General features: G+C 43.5%; 1 protein-coding gene across 1 annotated transcript; it reads right to left on the bottom strand.

Moving 5' to 3' along the window:
- Nucleotides 1–329: 329 nt before the first annotated feature.
- On the bottom strand, nucleotides 330–16,748 carry LRRC66 (leucine rich repeat containing 66; the record flags this gene model as incomplete). The annotated part of the gene is made up of 4 exons (XM_081082965.1): nucleotides 330–2,560; nucleotides 4,636–4,825; nucleotides 7,914–8,083; nucleotides 16,253–16,748. 4 exons carry the CDS (start codon nucleotides 16,746–16,748, stop codon nucleotides 330–332), a joined length of 3,087 nt encoding a protein of 1,028 aa, XP_080939091.1.
- Nucleotides 16,749–18,364: the final 1,616 nt, after the last annotated feature.

Here is an 18,364-nt window from a genome sequence, read left to right as displayed (position 1 = left end):
CATCAATGTGAGAGCAAAATATCAAGTGGCTGCCTCCTGCGCGCCCCCTAGTGGAGATCGAGCCTGAAGCCCCGGTATGTGCCTTGACCTGGAATGAACCAGCAACCTTTCTGTGCACAAGACAACCACCAACCGACTGAGCCATACCAGCCATGGCTAAATGGTCCAACTTTTAACACAACTTATTACAAATATTTAGAAAATCTCTGAACCCCTCCAGTTTTGTAGGTTTGTGATCAACCTCCCAAAATCTGTGCTGTTCTTTGTGCAGAATTTGTTAAAATCTGTTCAGCCATTCCACCTCAGTGCTCCAATCTGTACTAAGAATGTTACTTGCATTGCCTTTGACTTTCAGGTTGAACATCTTCGTCTTTGTTATAGGAGAGCCGGTCCTCACCTAGACGGGCAACCCCCAGCAGGTCGCTGTGGGTCTGCATTTGAGTACAGAAGTCAGAATCATCTGTTTCTAGTTGCAACAGATTCTCCTCTGAATATTTACCCCCGTCTCCATCACCAAAGGGCTCCCGTGTTCTTAACGGACTGGTTTTATTGGGAAGCGCTTGTAATAATAGTACCTGGCTCTTGGAACCCTCTTCAAAATAGTCCCCTCCTCCTCTTTCACCCTGAGGAGCTGGTTCGTCACCAGAGAACTGTAACAGTTGTGTTGGACTCACAGCCTCTCTGGACTCATGGGCCTCAGGGGCACCTGTGTCCATCGGGCTGGAATGCGTGCTGCCCCCTGCAGAATCGTGTTGTGAGAGACGGTTGCTTTCATCCGGGTCTGACCCCTGAGTGAGAGGTTCATATGTACACATGTCTGCATCTCTCTCACCACAGGCAGTCTTATCAGGACCCGGGGGAGCTTCTGCAGGACACGGTGGTGTTTCCACAGTCAAAAATTCTAGGTCTCTGAGGGAGCAATGCCACCCTGCTGCCTCAGACCGAGGAGCCGTGACGCAGCCATAAATGAACGTGCCCGGGGTCGTGTCGCGGGCGGCCCTGTCACCCAGTGACCCGGGGACGGCCCCTGGGTTCTCACATGTGTGGGTGTCAGAGGCACTTTCCCGATGACTCTTGGTCAAACCAGAGTCTGAACCGGAAATGAGAGGTTTTCCAAAGCGATCCTCCTGATTCTCACATTTCCCCTGAGCCTTCCGGAAGGTGGTGTCCTCAAGACTCTCGGATGATGTCACGGTGTCCCTCCTCACCCCTGGGTCCCCGTCCTCCGGGAGCTCACTGGTTCCAGGACTCTCCTCCCCATCTGCCTCTTCTCCACTCACATTTCGTGCGCCCTCTGAACTCACGGAGCTCAGAGTAAATAAAGAGCCTTCATCGGAATCGGAGTTGGTGCCCAGCTCGTCCCGCGTCTCAGGAGGAGCGTGTCTCTGGGCTGGGTCCTCGTGAGCAGGAGTGACATGTAGGTCCCTGCCCCGTGCTGGGGGAAAGGCCTTTGGGGACGGGCCCACATGTCCGAAGTCACCGAGTTGGGCTGAACCGTAGTAGGGGGGATGTTGCTTCTCAGCACTGGCTCCCTGTGCGTCCAGCAAACTGGGAGTGCGCACTGGCACTTCCTCAGGAAACGCCAGCGGTGCCCGCTCCGCGCCCTCTCTGACCCCGTGCCCTCCCGTCCTCTGTGCTTTTGTACATATTTGCGTTTGAGAGAGAGCAGCCGTCATTTCTCTTGACAGTGGTGCGTCTAATGCATTCGAATCCTTATGGATGGAGCCAGGGCCAGTTCGTAATCTGCCAGCAATCGCAGGGATGCCCACTGAGTGCTCACTGAGCGAGTCTTCCGTTTCAGAATCAACTTCTCCACGGAGACCATGCCTGCAGACGCGGTCCTGTCTTGCTGAGGCGCGGGGGTTACTGTCAGCACCGGGCCCTCCGCGGATAACGGAACCGGCTGCTTGGCCATTGGGAAGCAGGTGATCCTTCCTCCTCCCTGCCCCAGTGTGGCCCCCACGCGGTCCCCTGCTCTGCCCGCCGCCAGGCTCCTTTCTGCCAGCAACGACAGCAGCCTGTGGGCTGGCCTGTGTCCCCGAGAAAGCGTCTTGGGGCGCACAGAGCCTTAGGCCATGGTGAGCTTGGTGCAGATCCACCCTTGGGTGCTGGACGGCCCCCGCAGCTTCCGTTTCATCGTAGAAGCCCTGGTTGGAATACCCGAGGGCAGGACCGGGTCTTTTCTTTCTGCACCTCCGTTGCCACAGTCTGTCGATATACGGCCTCGTCAGAGCCCCCAGGCAGAAAGCTACGAAGAATGTGATGAACACCGCTAGGCACACGGCCAGGGCGAGGTCCTGGGACGCGGCTTGTGTCCTGCCAGCCGCTTGCACATCCTGGGTGCTCCTCACCCGTCTCGGCGGCCGTCGGTGCTGCTCGCGGGCATCGGAGCCTGGGCGGTCCTTCTTCCCCGGCGTGGATGAGCCCACATGCATCCCTGCCTGGGGCCTCCCAGCTTTGCTCCTTAGGAGGCTTTTCCTGTGATTCAGCTTCGTGTGAGGAAGGTGGGCCTCCCTGGGAATTCTGCTTCTGGGTGTCCACCCGTATGCCTCCTCGTGCCCTGAAAGTGGGGGTAAAACACATGGAAATTAGAGCCCATGGTTATATTTAAAGTGCATATTGCATGATGATAAGCAGCCCTCCTGATTGACCGATGATGTCTAAGGCCGGCAGTACGGCTCCGTGTGCATTCACACGTGGCTTGGGCTCAGGGCTGCTGCTCACCAGCCCAGGATCGGTGTGTTTCTCAGGCTTCTTGACGATGGCTACCTGTGGCAGGGAAAGAAGCCAGACTGGAGGGGTAACCTCATTACGTCTCCTTCTTCCAGACCCTGACCTACTGCACGTTCTTGAGAACATCCCATCAGCCCCCCACAAAGTCTGCCTCAGCCCTACCCATGTTCCCAGCATCATTTCCTCAGCGTGCCCAGTGCTGGCGAGCACAGCAATGCCCAGGGCTCTCTAGTGGCTCCTGGTGTTCTGCCCTCCACACTCAGAAGCCAGGGCGGCTTTGAGAGAGGACAGGACACGTGTGGCTGACAACACTGGCCTGCCTCCGATCTTCGTGGTCTTCTTCTAAATGTGGGGAGCGTGGCCATGTTCCTACTTTAATGTCAGTCCTGAACAGAACAGAATCCAGGACTGTTCAAAAAAAAAATCTGACTTTCTTTCCCTCTTCCCAGTTAGAAGTTTAAGCCAACACAATAGTGGAAACTGCCCTAACCGGTTTGGCTCAGTGGATAGAGCGTCAGCCTGTGGACTCAAGGGTCCCAGGTTCGATTCCAGTCAAGGGCATGTACCTTGGTTGCGGGCACATCCCGGGTAGGGAGTGTGCAGGAGGCAGCCAATCGACGTTTCTCTCTCATCGATATTTCTAACTATCCTGTGCTGGGCTGCATATCTGGCGCTTCGGCCAGGCGGGGCATGCTGTCCTAAAACACATAGATAGGAAAGTACTGACATCAGGCCAGGCCTTGAGATATGGCCTCATGGCCCCATCCTAGCATGCAGGCCTTCTTTCTCAGAAGGCCCGGAAGTCTCATTCCAAATTTGGGAGACAAAGGACTGGAAAAAGTATAAATAAAAGGAGTTTCCTCCATATTGGGGGCCCAGAATTTGAAAGACACATTTTTCTCTGGGCCTTCGCAGAATTTAATAATAAAATGTAACTCCTGTAGTCGGCACTGCAGTTCAGCCTCTGCTTCGAAAGGGTGCTGTAACTGTAGTCGCTGGCCAGCTTAATAAAGACTCCTAAATTTTGATCTGAGTCCCTGGTGGTTGTCTCCGTGGGTCACCCCATTACATATCCCTCTCCCTTCCTCTCTGTAAAAAATCAATAAAGTATATATTTTTTAAAATAGTGGAAACCACTTTCCAGAATATTCAACTCCAATAACATATTTTAGCATGTTGGGAGAGTGGCAGGGAACAAAGAAAAGAAAAATCTACTTTTGAAATGTGTGTTTGTGTCTGTGTAGGATTATATTTTTAGGATGTTGGCAAACATTTAAACTAATCATGTTTCAAGATTTAAAAGTTCTTTCTTTGATTATTTGTTAAGAATTGGGATTTAAAAATATGACACTTGCCCTACCTGGTTTGGCTCAGTAGATAGAGTGTTGGCCTGTGGACTGAAGGGTCCCAGGTTCGATTCTAGCCAAGGGCACATGCTTGGGTTGCAGGCTCGATCCCCAGTAGGGGGTGTGCAGGAGGCAGCTGATCAATAATTCTCTCTCATCATTGATGTTTCTCTCTCTCTCTCTCTCCTCTCTCCCTCTCGCTTCCTCTCTGAAATCAATAAAGAAATATATTTTATAAAAAAATAAAAATAAAAATATGACACTTGTGGGGTCTTCAGGGCAAAATTCTCTCCTTATGAAGTTTCTGAGACGGTGGAACTAGGTTTCTTTGGCCACGTAAAGAAACTCACTCATGACTGAGGAAAACAGTTAGAAACCAATGACTGCTCTATGACACAGCCTGAGGCTGCCCAAGGCCATGGATCACCACTCTTGCTGTCATTGTTTCCAATGAGACTAAATTGGTCCTGTTTTTTGTTCATCTGTTTATTTGCTTATTTATTTATTTTCAGTTCAGCTGGAACCCTTTCAGAGAGAAGCGGTACTACTGACATACCTATAGACTTGTTGCAAATTACATCCCACTTTCTCCTCCAGGATTCAGAAATGACATTTTGGAAGATGGTCACGCTGTCATCACACTGCCATTGGTTATGGGCCAAGTCAGCCTCCAGGTGGGGAAGCTCTAGAGCAATGGTCATCATGGGCAGGATGGCGGTCAGAGCATTGCTGCTGAGGTCCACAACCTGCTTGAGAAGAAGCACATTGGGGCCAGTCTGCGAATAAAGACACTTAGAGATAATAGACGAGTTCCAGATATTGTTTGTGCCTTTATGGAGGCAATAAGAAGTTAGCGCTGATTTGAGAGTCAGAGGAACCTGAGCGTAAATCTCTGCTCTGTCTCTAACAGTTCTGTGAGCCTAAGCAAACTGTTTACTTTCCATGAGCCTACCTGCCAAGGTTGTTGTTAGGATGAAATGCATGCAAACTCTTTTAGTATGGTGCCTACATTAGATGATCAATCATTTTCCCTTCCTTTTTTCCTATGAGCTGTGATTTGTACAGTTAGATAAAACCTGGACTCACCATTGTTACCAAGGTCTAGATCAAGGTCTAGAATTAGATACCAGAACTAAAATGTCTAGAAGCACAGTGTTCTTGAAAGTGGCAGAAGATACTGAATGATGAGCCCATACAACACAAAACTGCGGCTGACCACAAGTAGCGAAGAGAGATCTTTTGCTGCAAGGGTAGTAGTACATTTCTCTGCATCTGCACTACTTAGTATGCACAAGATGACCAGTTTTTCTAGTCTAATCAGAAATGAAGGGGAAACCAGGGAACAAAAAGGACTCAGTGACACTAGAAACACAGAGAAGGACCCGTTGAAGATGGATGTGTCCATGGCATGATGCAGCAGGGAAAGCACAGTTAGGTACAGCTCTAGCTACCATTCGCAGAGCACTGCTGTGCACCAGGCACCTCACTGGGTGCTTTATATATATTATCTCTAAACCTCCCAACAAACTCCTCATTCCACCCCCCCCCCCTTTTTTTTTTACTCATTCCACCCCCCCACACACTTTTTTTTTTTTTTTTTTTACAGAGGAGGAAACTGGGCTAGGGCACACAGTATATTCCACAAGCCCCTAGTACATAGCAGCTGCTCCTTAAATAGTGGAGAAAAGAATGAATGAGTGAAATGGCAGAGTTGAAATCTGATCTGGCTTCCCTGTGTGCCTTCTATTCCACAACACGCCCTCCTGGAGCCTGAGCTCTCACCAAACTGGAGTGAAGGGCTTGGTGGAGGAGGCCTGGAGCATGAGGCACCAGAGTGGGGTCTTGGGGCCCGGGAAGGGGCAGATGGTTATCAGAAGGGAAAATCACAAAAGTCTTGTTGAAAAATAAAAAGAGGGCTACGGGTGAAAATTAGAGAGGCTGGATGTTATCTGGGTCAGATGTTTTATAAACATCACGGGAAAAGCAGCGTTGATCTCCTGGGTTAAATAAACCCCTAAGAGCTGATTCAGACAATTATTCCAATGACACCATCACCAAGACCACTACATGCTGAGTCAGAATTCTCCCTGGACATGAGCAATGAGGCTGACCTTTCCCATGCTGAGTAACCAAGCAGTCTTGACTCCCCAAGGAAGGTTGCCAAAAATAGGAAGTAGGAGACTGGGATTGGGAAGGAAAAAAACAAAACTCTTCTTTGGCCTGGTCTTGCCAAGGATCAATAATTTTCTTACGTAACCCTCCTCAACAACTGAGTGAAATATTCTACTGTTTTTCAGGTAGTTCTTTTCTTTTTAGTGCACGTCTGGCTTTTTTTTTTTTTTTCCCTAGTCTAGCAACTATGATATGATAAATCATTGAATTGAAAGCAAAACTGGAGAGAGGCCAGAAACCTAATAAGATGATTCAGGAGAAATAATTTCTGAGAAAAGATTAAAACAGAATAGTCCAATGTGGCTAAAGAAACAGCCATCCACCATCCGTGGCAGGAGTGTACATTAGAGAAAACCTGGGAGAAGCATACGTTGCTACACAAATCACTGAATCTAAGAAGAATGGAGTAAGAGTAAGAAAAAGGATGCTAATTTGAAATGCTAATGCAAATGTATTCTATCTAAACATGATGATAAATTCATCATATGAAAACTCTATCTGGCTTCTGAGAAGATTCTGACATGGGAAGACATATTGCACTGTGTAAATGTTAAATGCATCTCCTGGAAAAAAAAAACAACAACCCACATACCATCTATTTTAATATGCAGCTTTCTGGTACCAAATATGTTCATCCTGTTCCAAAACCAGTTTTTAAGTTATTACCAAACATGTAGAAGGAATATTAGAGAAGGAGAGATTGTATAATTCTGGGCAGTTCAGGTGAATTGAGAATTACAGATGATTTAAATCATTCTTGGGATTGTTTTTTAGTTTGCCTGCAGCATCTATAACCTGTGAGCTGCAGAAGACTTACAAAGTACAATAAAAATGCACAGGAAATAAAACAGACACAGGGCAATCACACACACATATACTTATAATCAGTAGACACTATACTAAATGAGGTCCCCAGGCAATCTGACTACCTGTTTGTGGTGAATTGGAGAGCACTGTCAAGTTCAGTGGGCTTTCTCATCTGCTCTTATAATTTGGCAGATTCTGAAAGAGCCCCCAATGATTCTGTCTCCTGGTATTCATGCCCTTGAGAAATCTCCTCCCCTTGAGTGTAGGCAGGGCCTGTGACTTGATTCTAACCATCAGAGTCCGGCAAAAGCAATGGGACATCACTTCGATGGATCTCATATTCTTTGTCCTAGCAGGCTCTCTCCTTTGGGCTGTGGTGCAAGCTGCCATGCGGTGAGCTGCCCTAGGGAGAGGCTGACATGGCACAGAACGGAGGGCAGGCTCAGGCTGGCAGCTAGCAAGGAACGGAGCCCTCAGTCAATGCCCACAAGGAACTGAATGAAAGTTTCCCCTTCATTTCCCCGTGAGCTTCACCTAGGCCTTCAGGTGAGAATTCAGTCTTGGCCAACACCTTGATTGAAGCCAGCGACAAGTTTAATTTGATTTAGAAAAAAATAATGTGCCAATTGTTGCTGCTGAGTATTGTGTTCAAGAAAAATTCATGTCCATTACTGAGACCACTGATTTTTAAGGCAAGAGAGAGACTTCAGCGATTTTAAAGGAATCTTAAAATAGACTTACATGTTTTGATTAATAGTCAGTACTACTGGACATGAAGACACTCTTCAAACATTCTTCTAATGTCATTGCTCATATGGCTGTGTATTTGAAATATTATAAAAATTATTTTATAACCTGTAACTTTTTGAGGTCCTTGAAGGCTTCCGGATGAATTCTGAATATCTTGTTGCTCCTTAAATAGAGGTTCTCCAATTGCAGGCAGTTATGAAAATCAAACATACCAATTTGCAATATCCCATTGAATGACAGATCCAAACTCTGTAATGACTTCAGTTTCCACAGTCCTATTAAAATTAAAAAGCAAGTTAAAATATTGCCCTGGCTAGTGTGGCTCAGTTGGTTGGATATCGTCCTGTGCACAGAAAGGTTGCTGGTTTAATTCCTGGTTGGGACACATGCCCTGTCTGGGTTTTGGGCTTGGTCCCAGTAAGGGGCATGCAGGAGGCAGCCGATTTCACATCGACGTTTCTCTTTCTCTCTTTCCCTTCCTCTCTCTCTAAAATATCAATGGAAATGTAGAAAAACAAAATTAAAATATAAACTGGTGATATTGATTGCAGCATTGTTTGTAAGGGTGAAAGATTAGAGACAACCTAAATGGTTTTCAATAGAGAAGTGGTTACAAAGCATGGTATGTCAATACTATAAAATACTATGGAACCGAACACTATAAAAGAGAATGGGGTAGAGCAACAAGACTGCATGAGAAGGAAAATGTTAAGTTGCTGAACAGTATCAAGGATAATTCCAGTGTTCTTGAAAAAAGGAGCCATTTGTACCCATACACATATATCATATATTTTGAGTGAGCAGGAAAAAACGCCTGGAAGAGGTAAACTAAGCTATTAGTAGTACTTACACTTAGAAGGAGAAGTGGGGTTAGAGAAGGAAGGAAGCTTTATTTTAGACATCATTGAACTCTTTTTTTCAATGAGCATGTGCTAATCTATACTAATAAGAGGGTAATATGCTAATTAGACCGGATGTCCTTCTGGACAAAGCCATGGTGGTGGGGCCAAGGCAGAGGTGGTTAGGGTGATCAGGCTGGCGGGAGAGAGCAGTTAGGGGCTATCAGACTGGCAGGGGAGAGCAGTTAGGGGGATCAGGCTGGCAGGGGAGAGCAGTTAGTGTGATCAGGCTGGCAGGCAGGCAAGCGGTTAGAAGCTAGTGGTCCCAGATTGCAAGAGGGATGTCTGAGGGGTCCCAGATTGGAGAGGGTGCAGGCCAGGCTGAGGGACACCCCCATGCATGAATTTTGTGCACTGGGCCTCTAGTTTTATAATAAAAGCATTAATTAAAAAGTCTAACTTTGAAGAATAAGTAAATATTCATTTGATTGAACTATGGATAAAACTGAATAGTTGTTTGATGATTTATTTATATGGGTGAACTGAGAGTTTTCAAATTTCATGACTCATTTTGTAGCTATATCCTTTCTTTTATGTACTTATGGTTAATATTATAACTATTTTCTAGGCATTCTTGTATGTTTTGAAGGTAGTAAATTCTAGCTAGATTTTGTATTCTGGCAAAATAATCTAATTGCCTTTGTATTTCACCTGATGCCAGAGTCACCAGGAGGTGCATTTGGCACTGAAAAGAAAGCTTGAGAAGGAGGTGCCAATCACAGCGTCTCCCAAATTTGATTTACCATCTGAGTCCCGCAAGGAAGCCCTGCATTTTTACATTTCCTTCTGCTCTGCTCTCGTGTAGTCTGTGTCTTTAACTAACTACCACAAAACAGCTCAAGTTGGTTCAATTCCAGAAGGATTTATTCCTTGTGTACTGTCTTTGGTGCTGAGGACAAATATAGCATAGAATCCTTGTGTCTGGTTGAATGATAAAACCTAGAAAAAGTTGCTAGTTATACAAAGCACTTATACCCCTCCATCCAACTGTCCATAAGATGATTCAGGTCAGATTTCATGTCTTTGTGAACTCTTCCGATGCCTGGAATATAACATGCACACAATAAATTAGAGGTCACAGTGTTCGGCCTGCACAGAGATTTAAAAATTAATGAGCTGACAATAAAGATTCAATACAAAAATGTTGCATATCTAGCTTCTCTTGGATTATTGGAATTTTAACTGGCACAAGACGTTTGGCTGGAGCTGAATGAGGGCACCTGTCTTAAATGGGCATGGACTTACCTACAAATGTGATTTCTTTCTACTCATGTCTCTATCAAAAGTAGGAAAACAAAGGATAGGCCAAGAAACCTGCATGTTTTAAAAAAATGGGAGAGAACCAGGGCTGATGTTCAGCTGGCATATGCTGGTGGGAAATGCTTCGATATTGGTTGGTAAATTTGCCGTTCCTGACTGAGTGCCCCAGCATCTGTTAGCTTCTCTGCTGTCCTAGGCACTTCAATATTTCCCCTCCTGCCCCTGGAGAAAATGTTTCTTTGTGGAGAATATTCCTACATATTTTAATATGCAAACATATGGGTTTGTGAGGCGGGGAAAAGTGAAACAGAAGACAGGAATATGAAAGGAGCTATAGTTTCCTTGACATTTTTGTGATACCTGACTGCCCTATGCAGGGATGAGAATTTGTGGTTCTGCAATTTCTCAGTACTTAATTGAATTGAATATGTAGGCCAGGAGATCAGCGGAAGGGAGATCATGGCTAGCTTTGAGTGGAAGGAAGAAGTTATTTTTAAACCTCCATTTAATTGTATACTCTTTCTGTGCTCTGAGCATTTCACAAACATCTCCTTTTAATCCTCACAAAGCCCTGGGGGTTATTACCATTTTACAAATTGCAAAACTTAGGTGCAGCAAGAATTTGCCCCACGTCATGGCAGGTGGAGGTGGGATTGAAATTCAGACCTTTTAACCATTCATTACCATTTTGCCACACACACACACACACACACACACACACGACATGGTCAAGGTCCTGAAAGATAACTTGAGTTCTGAAAAGGAAAAAGAAGGCGGGGAGTAGGGCTGGGCTGTCTACGAAAGAGAATGGTATGGGCCATGGAATACATAAAATGCCAAATGCACTGGGATTGTTTAGTGATTCTACTTGTGTCTTATAGCAAGTAGGGCTATAAGATGTTCGGCTTATCCAGCTCTGTCACTTTTGATGTGAATCAGAAAGTATCACTTAAGGTCTCCATGCCTCAGTTTCCTCCCTTAAAAATTGTTTCTTGCAGGTGAAATTGAATCTATCTTTGATTACTATGGTCAGGTATTTTGAGCTCAGTGGAAACCAGGTGTAACAGTTTAGATAATCACTCAGCAAATATCCACTTTACTTCTTTGTCCCGTTGAGTTGAGGTTGGTCATGTGACTTGCTTTGGGTAACGAGACGTTAGCAGACATGATGTGAGCCAAGATTTGAAATGTGATGGGGATTGCTCCCTTGGATTTTGCCAAAGAACAGTTACGAAAAGAGCATGTCCTGATTAGCCTGCTGATCCAAAGATAATAAGAGATATGACCTTATTCATTTAGGGTCTCTGAAAAACGGACCGGGAATTTGAGAACTCTTCCATGATACTTGGCTGACACTCTCAATGGGGGAAAATATGTTCTTTTAAAAATTTTGCATGGTGAATCAATGTTGCGCGGGTGTGCATTCAGGTGACTAAAAGAGGTTAGGAAGTGCATTAGCTGAGTTTGGATGTCAGAGGGTAGATTCTGTTTCAAGAGAGAAGAGTCAAATGTTGGGAAGAAAATAGGGAGGCACTTCTTTTTTATTGAATTGCTTTCTGATGATCATATAAGCTAGGGAAAGCAGGAATTTGATTAGCCTTTGCATTTAAAAGGCCAGAGGCAGTTTTATTACTTCTAAGAAATTATCTCAGTGTTTATTGGAAAAAAGGCCACAGAAGGTATGCCCAGACATTACACCACCTTAAAAATATTCCTTTGGACTATGAACTTCCTAAATGTTCTCCCAAGTATGATACCTAATAACACAGAACAATAATGTTCAAGGGTCATGGCTTCAAGTTCAAAGAGTACTAAGAATTAGAATAGAGTCTGGAATGGTCCTAGATAAGAATTATTGATAAGGCTAGCCCTTAATGTAGTTAAATTTATACTAGTAGAGGTGAGCCAAAGACCTTGCCCTCTTAGCTTAATGACATACATTTTGTTACTCCTTTACAACCTGAACTTTGAAAAAAAATATTTTTTTTTATTGATTCAAAGAGGAAGAGAGAGGGGGAGAGAGAAATGTCCATGATAACAGAGAGTCATTGATTGGCTGTCTCCTACTGGGGATCAAGCCCGCAACTTAGGCATGTGCCCTTGGCCAGAATTGAACCTGGGACCCTTCAGTCTGCAGGCTGATGCTCTATCTACTGAGTTAAACCAGCTATGGCCAACCTGAACTTTTTGAAAAAATTGGTTACTGGTATTCCCATAATCATAGCAATCAAGATGAAATGCTTCATTTCCTACAAATGAAAAGAATACAATGTACTTTTGTTTTTACATGATTAGTAATACATGATTTTGTGGTTGTATTTTTTTTTTAAATTCTACCAGTTTCAAAGTCAGGTATTATTTCATCTCATTTCTAACACATTTATCTCTTGGGTTCTGAAACTTCGTTGTTAAATGATGTCAGGCTATCACATCTGGACTGTCAACCTAACTGGAATCCCAGTAACATGTTGGACCTGAGAGATTTCTAGGCACTCTGTGGGCATTCCGGAAATACTGCCTGATGAAGGTGGGATAGTTTAACTGGAGACCTGCCCCATTGTTTTAAAATTTTAAAACCGATTTTCCATTATTAACACTATATTCCAAATATATGGGAGGAAGGTAGAATGATCATTAAGGTTGAATTCATGGCTGGCTTCTGTCTTGTAAACACATCGGCTGGTACCTCCTCTGTTGTTGTCCCAACATGAAGCTTTTTGGTGACTTCACAGCTGCCTCTGAAGACAGGCAGGGCTGACATTGGGTGAGTCGCTGTGATAGTTCACCCTCACAGAAGTGGGCTTTCCTGGGTGAAAGCAGCTCTCTGTTGGCTCTATAAACTCACTGCTTTAAGACTCATGGGACATGAGTTATACAGGTACACGTGTGCTGGCAGGCCAGTTGTTGATCCCTGCTTCCCAAGATACATATCTCTAAGGTATTATTTCCGATCAGACCAAACACCTATATAAATAGTTAGACACAAATGATTCTTGGCTCATGAATTACAGTGGACTAGGAGTCCCATCTACTGCGAAGTTATTTAACTTACTTTGTTGTTGTTGTTAATCCTCACCTGAGGATATTTTTTTTTATTGGTTTTTAGAGAGTGGAAGGGAGGGAGGGAGGGGTAGAGAGAGAAATAGGAAAGAGGGAGAAAGAGAGAGAGAAACGTCCATGTGAGAGAGACACATTGATTGGTTACCTCCCACATGTTCCCTGATTCGGGGGGGGGGGGGGGGGGGGCGGGGTCAGGGGATGGAACCTGCAACCCAGGTATGTGCCCTGGACCAGGAATTGAACCTGAGACCCTTTGGTGTGAGGGCTGAGGCTCTAACCACTGAGAACACTGGCCAGGGCTATTTAGCATTTTAAAAGATAACTTGAGATTCTGACAAAAACAGATTTATTATTTGTTTCTGAATAGGCTGTTATTTTCAGTTTGTGCCAAGAGAATAATAATAACTAATATTTGCATACTGCTTTACAAGGTTACAAAGTACTTTTCACAATATCATTATTATGCCAAATACTATGTTAAATTAGGTTCTTGAAAGACATTTTTTTCTTTACACCTCACAGCAATTCTATGAGTAAATTCCACATTATCCAGATGTTACCTTTAAAAAGGCTTACAGCGGTTCTCAACCTGTGGGTCGCGACCCTTTCACAGGGGTCGCCTAAGACCATCGGAAAACACATATATAATTACATATTGTTTTTGTGATTAATCACTATGCTTTAATTATGTTCAATTTGTAACAATGAAATTGGGGTCACCACAACATGAGGAACTGTATTAAAGGGTCGCAGCATTGGGAAGGTTGAGAACCTTAGAATAAAGGAATCGAAAAAGCACCAAGGAAATGTCAGAAGCAGCATGGCAGGCAGCCCCCTCTTACCAGCTTTTCCCTCCAAAATGGGGTTTTAAAGCCAGAGTCACCCAGCCACAGTCACAGAATCATAAAATGGGAAGGGATGTTAGAGGGGACTCAATCCAGTAAAAACGGAAAATGCATGTTGATTTTGGAAAAATAACTCATATCACAAAATTCTATGGGTGAAAGAACTCTGAATTATATCCAATTAGATTCTGTGCTTACACTGGACTCCATCACCCAGCTGTTTCATTCATCTCTCTGTGGTTTCACTTGCTAGAATTCTAATAGAATATCAGGCACAGGATTTGTCATTTCCCTTCTTTTTTCTCCTTTGCGAGTTAACATTTCCCCTGATACTTTGGGAGGCCAAGTTTAACTCAGAAAAGGAAGATAGGGGTTGCATCTGCATTTTATAGGGATATTTGGTCCTTAAATGGAATTGTATTTGCCCTAACCTCCGATGAGCTCTGGGAAATTCATCTGCCTTCAGGAGACACATTCGGCAATTCTCTATTTACTCTTGTGGTGGATAATATTTGACATATTAATCTTTTACCTCTGTTTTCCCCCTTTCCTTTCTCTCAGTTCAAGCAGAAAGCTGTCGGTGCTCCAGGGGAGGCACATTTCGAGGCACAAAGCAGAGGAGTCCACAAGTCTTTCTGGCTTTTGTTTTCCACAGGCCTAAAGTTTTAAAGGAAAGGAATTTCTAGAACTAGACAGAAGGTTTTGAAGAAACAAAAAGGGGATTTTTTCCAAGCTGAAAAGACTGAAAGAAATGTTCTTTGGCTAATGGGGTTAGGGGGACAGATGGACAACACACACACACACACACACACACACACACACAACTTTGATGCCTTGTCAGGGTATAAGATTCTAGAGCTGCAGTACAAGTCTGAGAAAAGGCAGAGGAAAGCTCACAAAAGACCGAGGTTAAGTACAAGTACCCTATACCCCACCCACAGCCTATCCTAGTAGAATTCGGGCTCAGAATCAGAAACGATGCTGAATTATAGGCAATAAAAGGTTATATCTCTAGTACACTTGAATTTGTGGGTTGAGATTCACATCTACCATACTAGTTAAAAAATATTATATCATTATATCATCACATATGTTATACCATTATATCTAATTGCTTGATTAGGTAAAAAATTCAAACAATTTGATGGTATAAAAATATTATGGAAAGTATATTCCAATTTGAAATAAAAATATGTACATAGACCTAAAGAATAAACTTAAATAATATACACTACATGAAGGACTTCAATTTTTCCCTTAAATTTTTTCTTCAAATTCTAATGTCACACAAATAACAGGTATTCCTTTTATAATAAGAACAATACAATAAAAATTGTAAAATAAGATGAAATTAGTTTACACTGAAAATACTGCACACTGCTTTTATGGAAAAGGTCAGGGAGAGAAGACTCCTGCCATTCTCACACAATTCTGCTGATATGATGGCTGGAATAGTAATTCCGTCACCCCTTCAGGCTATTGTTGTCAAAATGGTGCTTAAAACCAGACCAGATGTGGAGAAGGAGCAAAAAATAAATAAATGAAAGACGTAAAAAATGAGAAAAACTAAATATGCATCATTTGGGATGGAGAAAAATGACAATATCCCCCCACTTCTTTTTATAGTATAGTGTCTTGTGTAAAGTAAGTACTTGGCAAAGAATGCCCAACACCAAACACAAACAGGGAAAGGAAATGGCCTAGCACTCCTGACTATAGAAAGGGCAAAGGAAGCTCTGGCTAATGAACCTGACACAATTTCTAAATGAAACGTTGGTGGATTAGCTGAGGAACGCCAACATGAAGGTTAGTGAATGTCAGAATGGATTAGAGTTTATTATAATAGAAGGATATGTAGAGTATCCCATTAGAAACCAGGATAAGGAATTCTGATTTTGACTTAGTAAGAAAGTTTACATCTTAATACATAAAATGAGCATTTTTCTAGTCTACACTTGGAGGGCTACTGGATAAGTAGAAAGAAAAGGTATTCTAAAAAAAAAATTCCAAATATGGCAATAAATTTGAATTGTGTTACATATTAAAAGTATCTGCACTAGTTATTTCTCAGGTAAAATTTAAAATCATGCATTATTATTTAGCACTTAATACTTCCTAGTGTCTCTTGGCAAATCCACATAACATGAATATAAATTATAGTGACGGAAGATGAAAAAGCATTGACTGTAAGTTCCACATATTTTAACTTCAAATTCCACAAAGAAACCCTTTTTATTATATTTGCTTGGATCAAATTGCTTTACTTTCAGCCACTTCCTCAAAACTGAAAGCAAACATGGAATTCTCATTGGCATAAAACATGAACTCTCCACACACTCAGGATTTCTCAGTCTAGTCCGCCTCTTAAGATTGTACTTACCCTTGGGAATGTCACTGAGTTTATTTCTTTGAAGAATTAGCAGCTTTAGATGCGGAAGCCCACGTCTCAAGCTGCTTCTGTGGCGTTTCACCCATGAGCACTTAGGACCGGGGAGATCCAGTGAGATGGAGTGGATGGCATTGTTGCTGAGGTTTAGGGTTTCCAGACCAGGTAAATGTGCAAGAGGGCTTAAGGCTATTTTCAACATGAGATTGTTACTGAGGTCCAGATGTTTTATATTCTGTTTTTCTTCTTTTGTGGGAGATTGTAAGAGAACCCTAAAGAAAATGGAACTTGCATCCACGGTGGCTGCCGTCTGTGATGTGTCCACAGGTATATCCTGCTTTCCAGTAAAGGAACAATTTGTCAGATGATATCCATTCCATTGGTGCTCAGAATTGAAAAAACTACTGCTTTTCCTTGCTGGGTTTGTCATGGCCCCAGTAAAATAAAGACCCAGAGCCATGGTAATGGCTCTGAAACAAAGGTTTTTCATAATGCCTGGAGAAAGGAAAATGAATTGATTTTTTCATTATAACGCGTAAAAACTAACAGCAAGTAAGCAGAAAATTTACTTTTCAAGATTGAGGAAAATTATCTTGCCGTGATTGCCAATTTAAGTGAATGTTTGATTTCTTAGAAATTTCTTAGAAATAAAGGCATTAAAGTGTAGCTTCCAAAATTGGTATAATTATGGTATAAAATTACATTTATGTCACATTCTACAGAAAGAACTCCCCCGATTTTTCAGAAAAATACGTATTCACTTGGGCCTCACCTCTGTGCCTGCTTTTCCAGGACCATTCACGCTGCAGGCTGCTTCGGAGTGAGGGAAACCTACCAAGATCAAAGGCTTCTCTGCTTCCTGCTGGTCATTGGAACAGAGCAAAGTCTAGTATCTACAACACTATAGTCAGCCACGTGACTTACTGTGGAGTGGCAGGCCATCCGGGTACACTGAACTGTGGGACTGTTTGGGTGGAAGGTTCAACTCACAAACGAGATCCTTGATGTTATATATATTTTTTTAATGACTAGAAGAACTGCAAGCTTTGTCTGACTTCAAGTCCTTTTGAAATCATTTAGATATATTCAACATAAATAAAATGGGTTATAAAAAGGGTGCTCTGCCTCCAAACATGAAGATGTATCCTATATAATAAAAGTCTAATATGCTAAGCGTCCGGTCATCCGGTCATCTGTTCAACCAATCAAAGCATAATGTGCTAATGATATGCTAAGGCTGCTCAACCACACGCCATGACATACACTGACCACCAGGGGCAGACAGTCGACTGGTCAACCAGTCGCTATGATGTGCACTGACCACCAGGGGCAGACGCTCCAACTGGTAGGTGAGCTTGCTGCTGGGGTCCAGCTGATCAGGACTGAGCAAGATGGGCCAGACATGCCCTGGAGCCCTCCCAGGGTCCCTCCCTGGCTGGCCCACCTCCTGCGTCCCTCCCTGGCCCTAATCGTGGTTGGGTGGGTGGAAGGTAATCAACCAAAGACCATCCTATATAATAAAAGGCTAATACAGGCAGTCCTTGGGTTACATTGGACTTGACATATGTCATTTTGTGGTTATGTCGCCATCTCCCATTTACAGTATTTGTAAAAAAAAAAAGTTCCGTCATTTTGATGTATGTACATATGTGCTTTATGTTTTTTATTTTTTAGTACTACAAGGCCAGGAATTGTTATCTTTCTTTTAATTTTTTTTTACTGTTTCACTTCATTACTGCTGTGTATATGCTCCATGTGAGTGACATAGGTGCTTATGCAGGTGGGTTCCGACTTACGGGGATAATCACGTTATGTCGTGCTGTAGGAACGGATCTCTGACATAACCTGAGAACCTACTATATGCAAATTGACCGAATTGAAATGACCGGTTGCTATGACACACACTGACCACCAGAGGGCAGACACTCAATGCAGGAGCTGTCCTCTGGTGGTCAGTGCACTCCCACAGGGGGAGCGCCACTCAGCCAGAACCCCAGCTCACAGCTGGCAAGCACAGCTGTGGTGGCGGGAGCCTCTCCCACCTCTGCGGACATCCCCTGAGGGCTCCCGGACTGCAAGAGGGTGCATTCTGGGCTGAGGGGACCC

This window comes from Myotis nattereri (genome assembly GCF_964212035.1).
Source record: "Myotis nattereri genome assembly, chromosome: 1".
In the NCBI taxonomy this organism is placed as follows: Eukaryota; Metazoa; Chordata; class Mammalia; order Chiroptera; family Vespertilionidae; genus Myotis; species Myotis nattereri.
The sequence above is the reverse complement of the archived record's forward strand: the minus strand, read 5'-3'. Positions and strand labels throughout refer to the sequence as shown.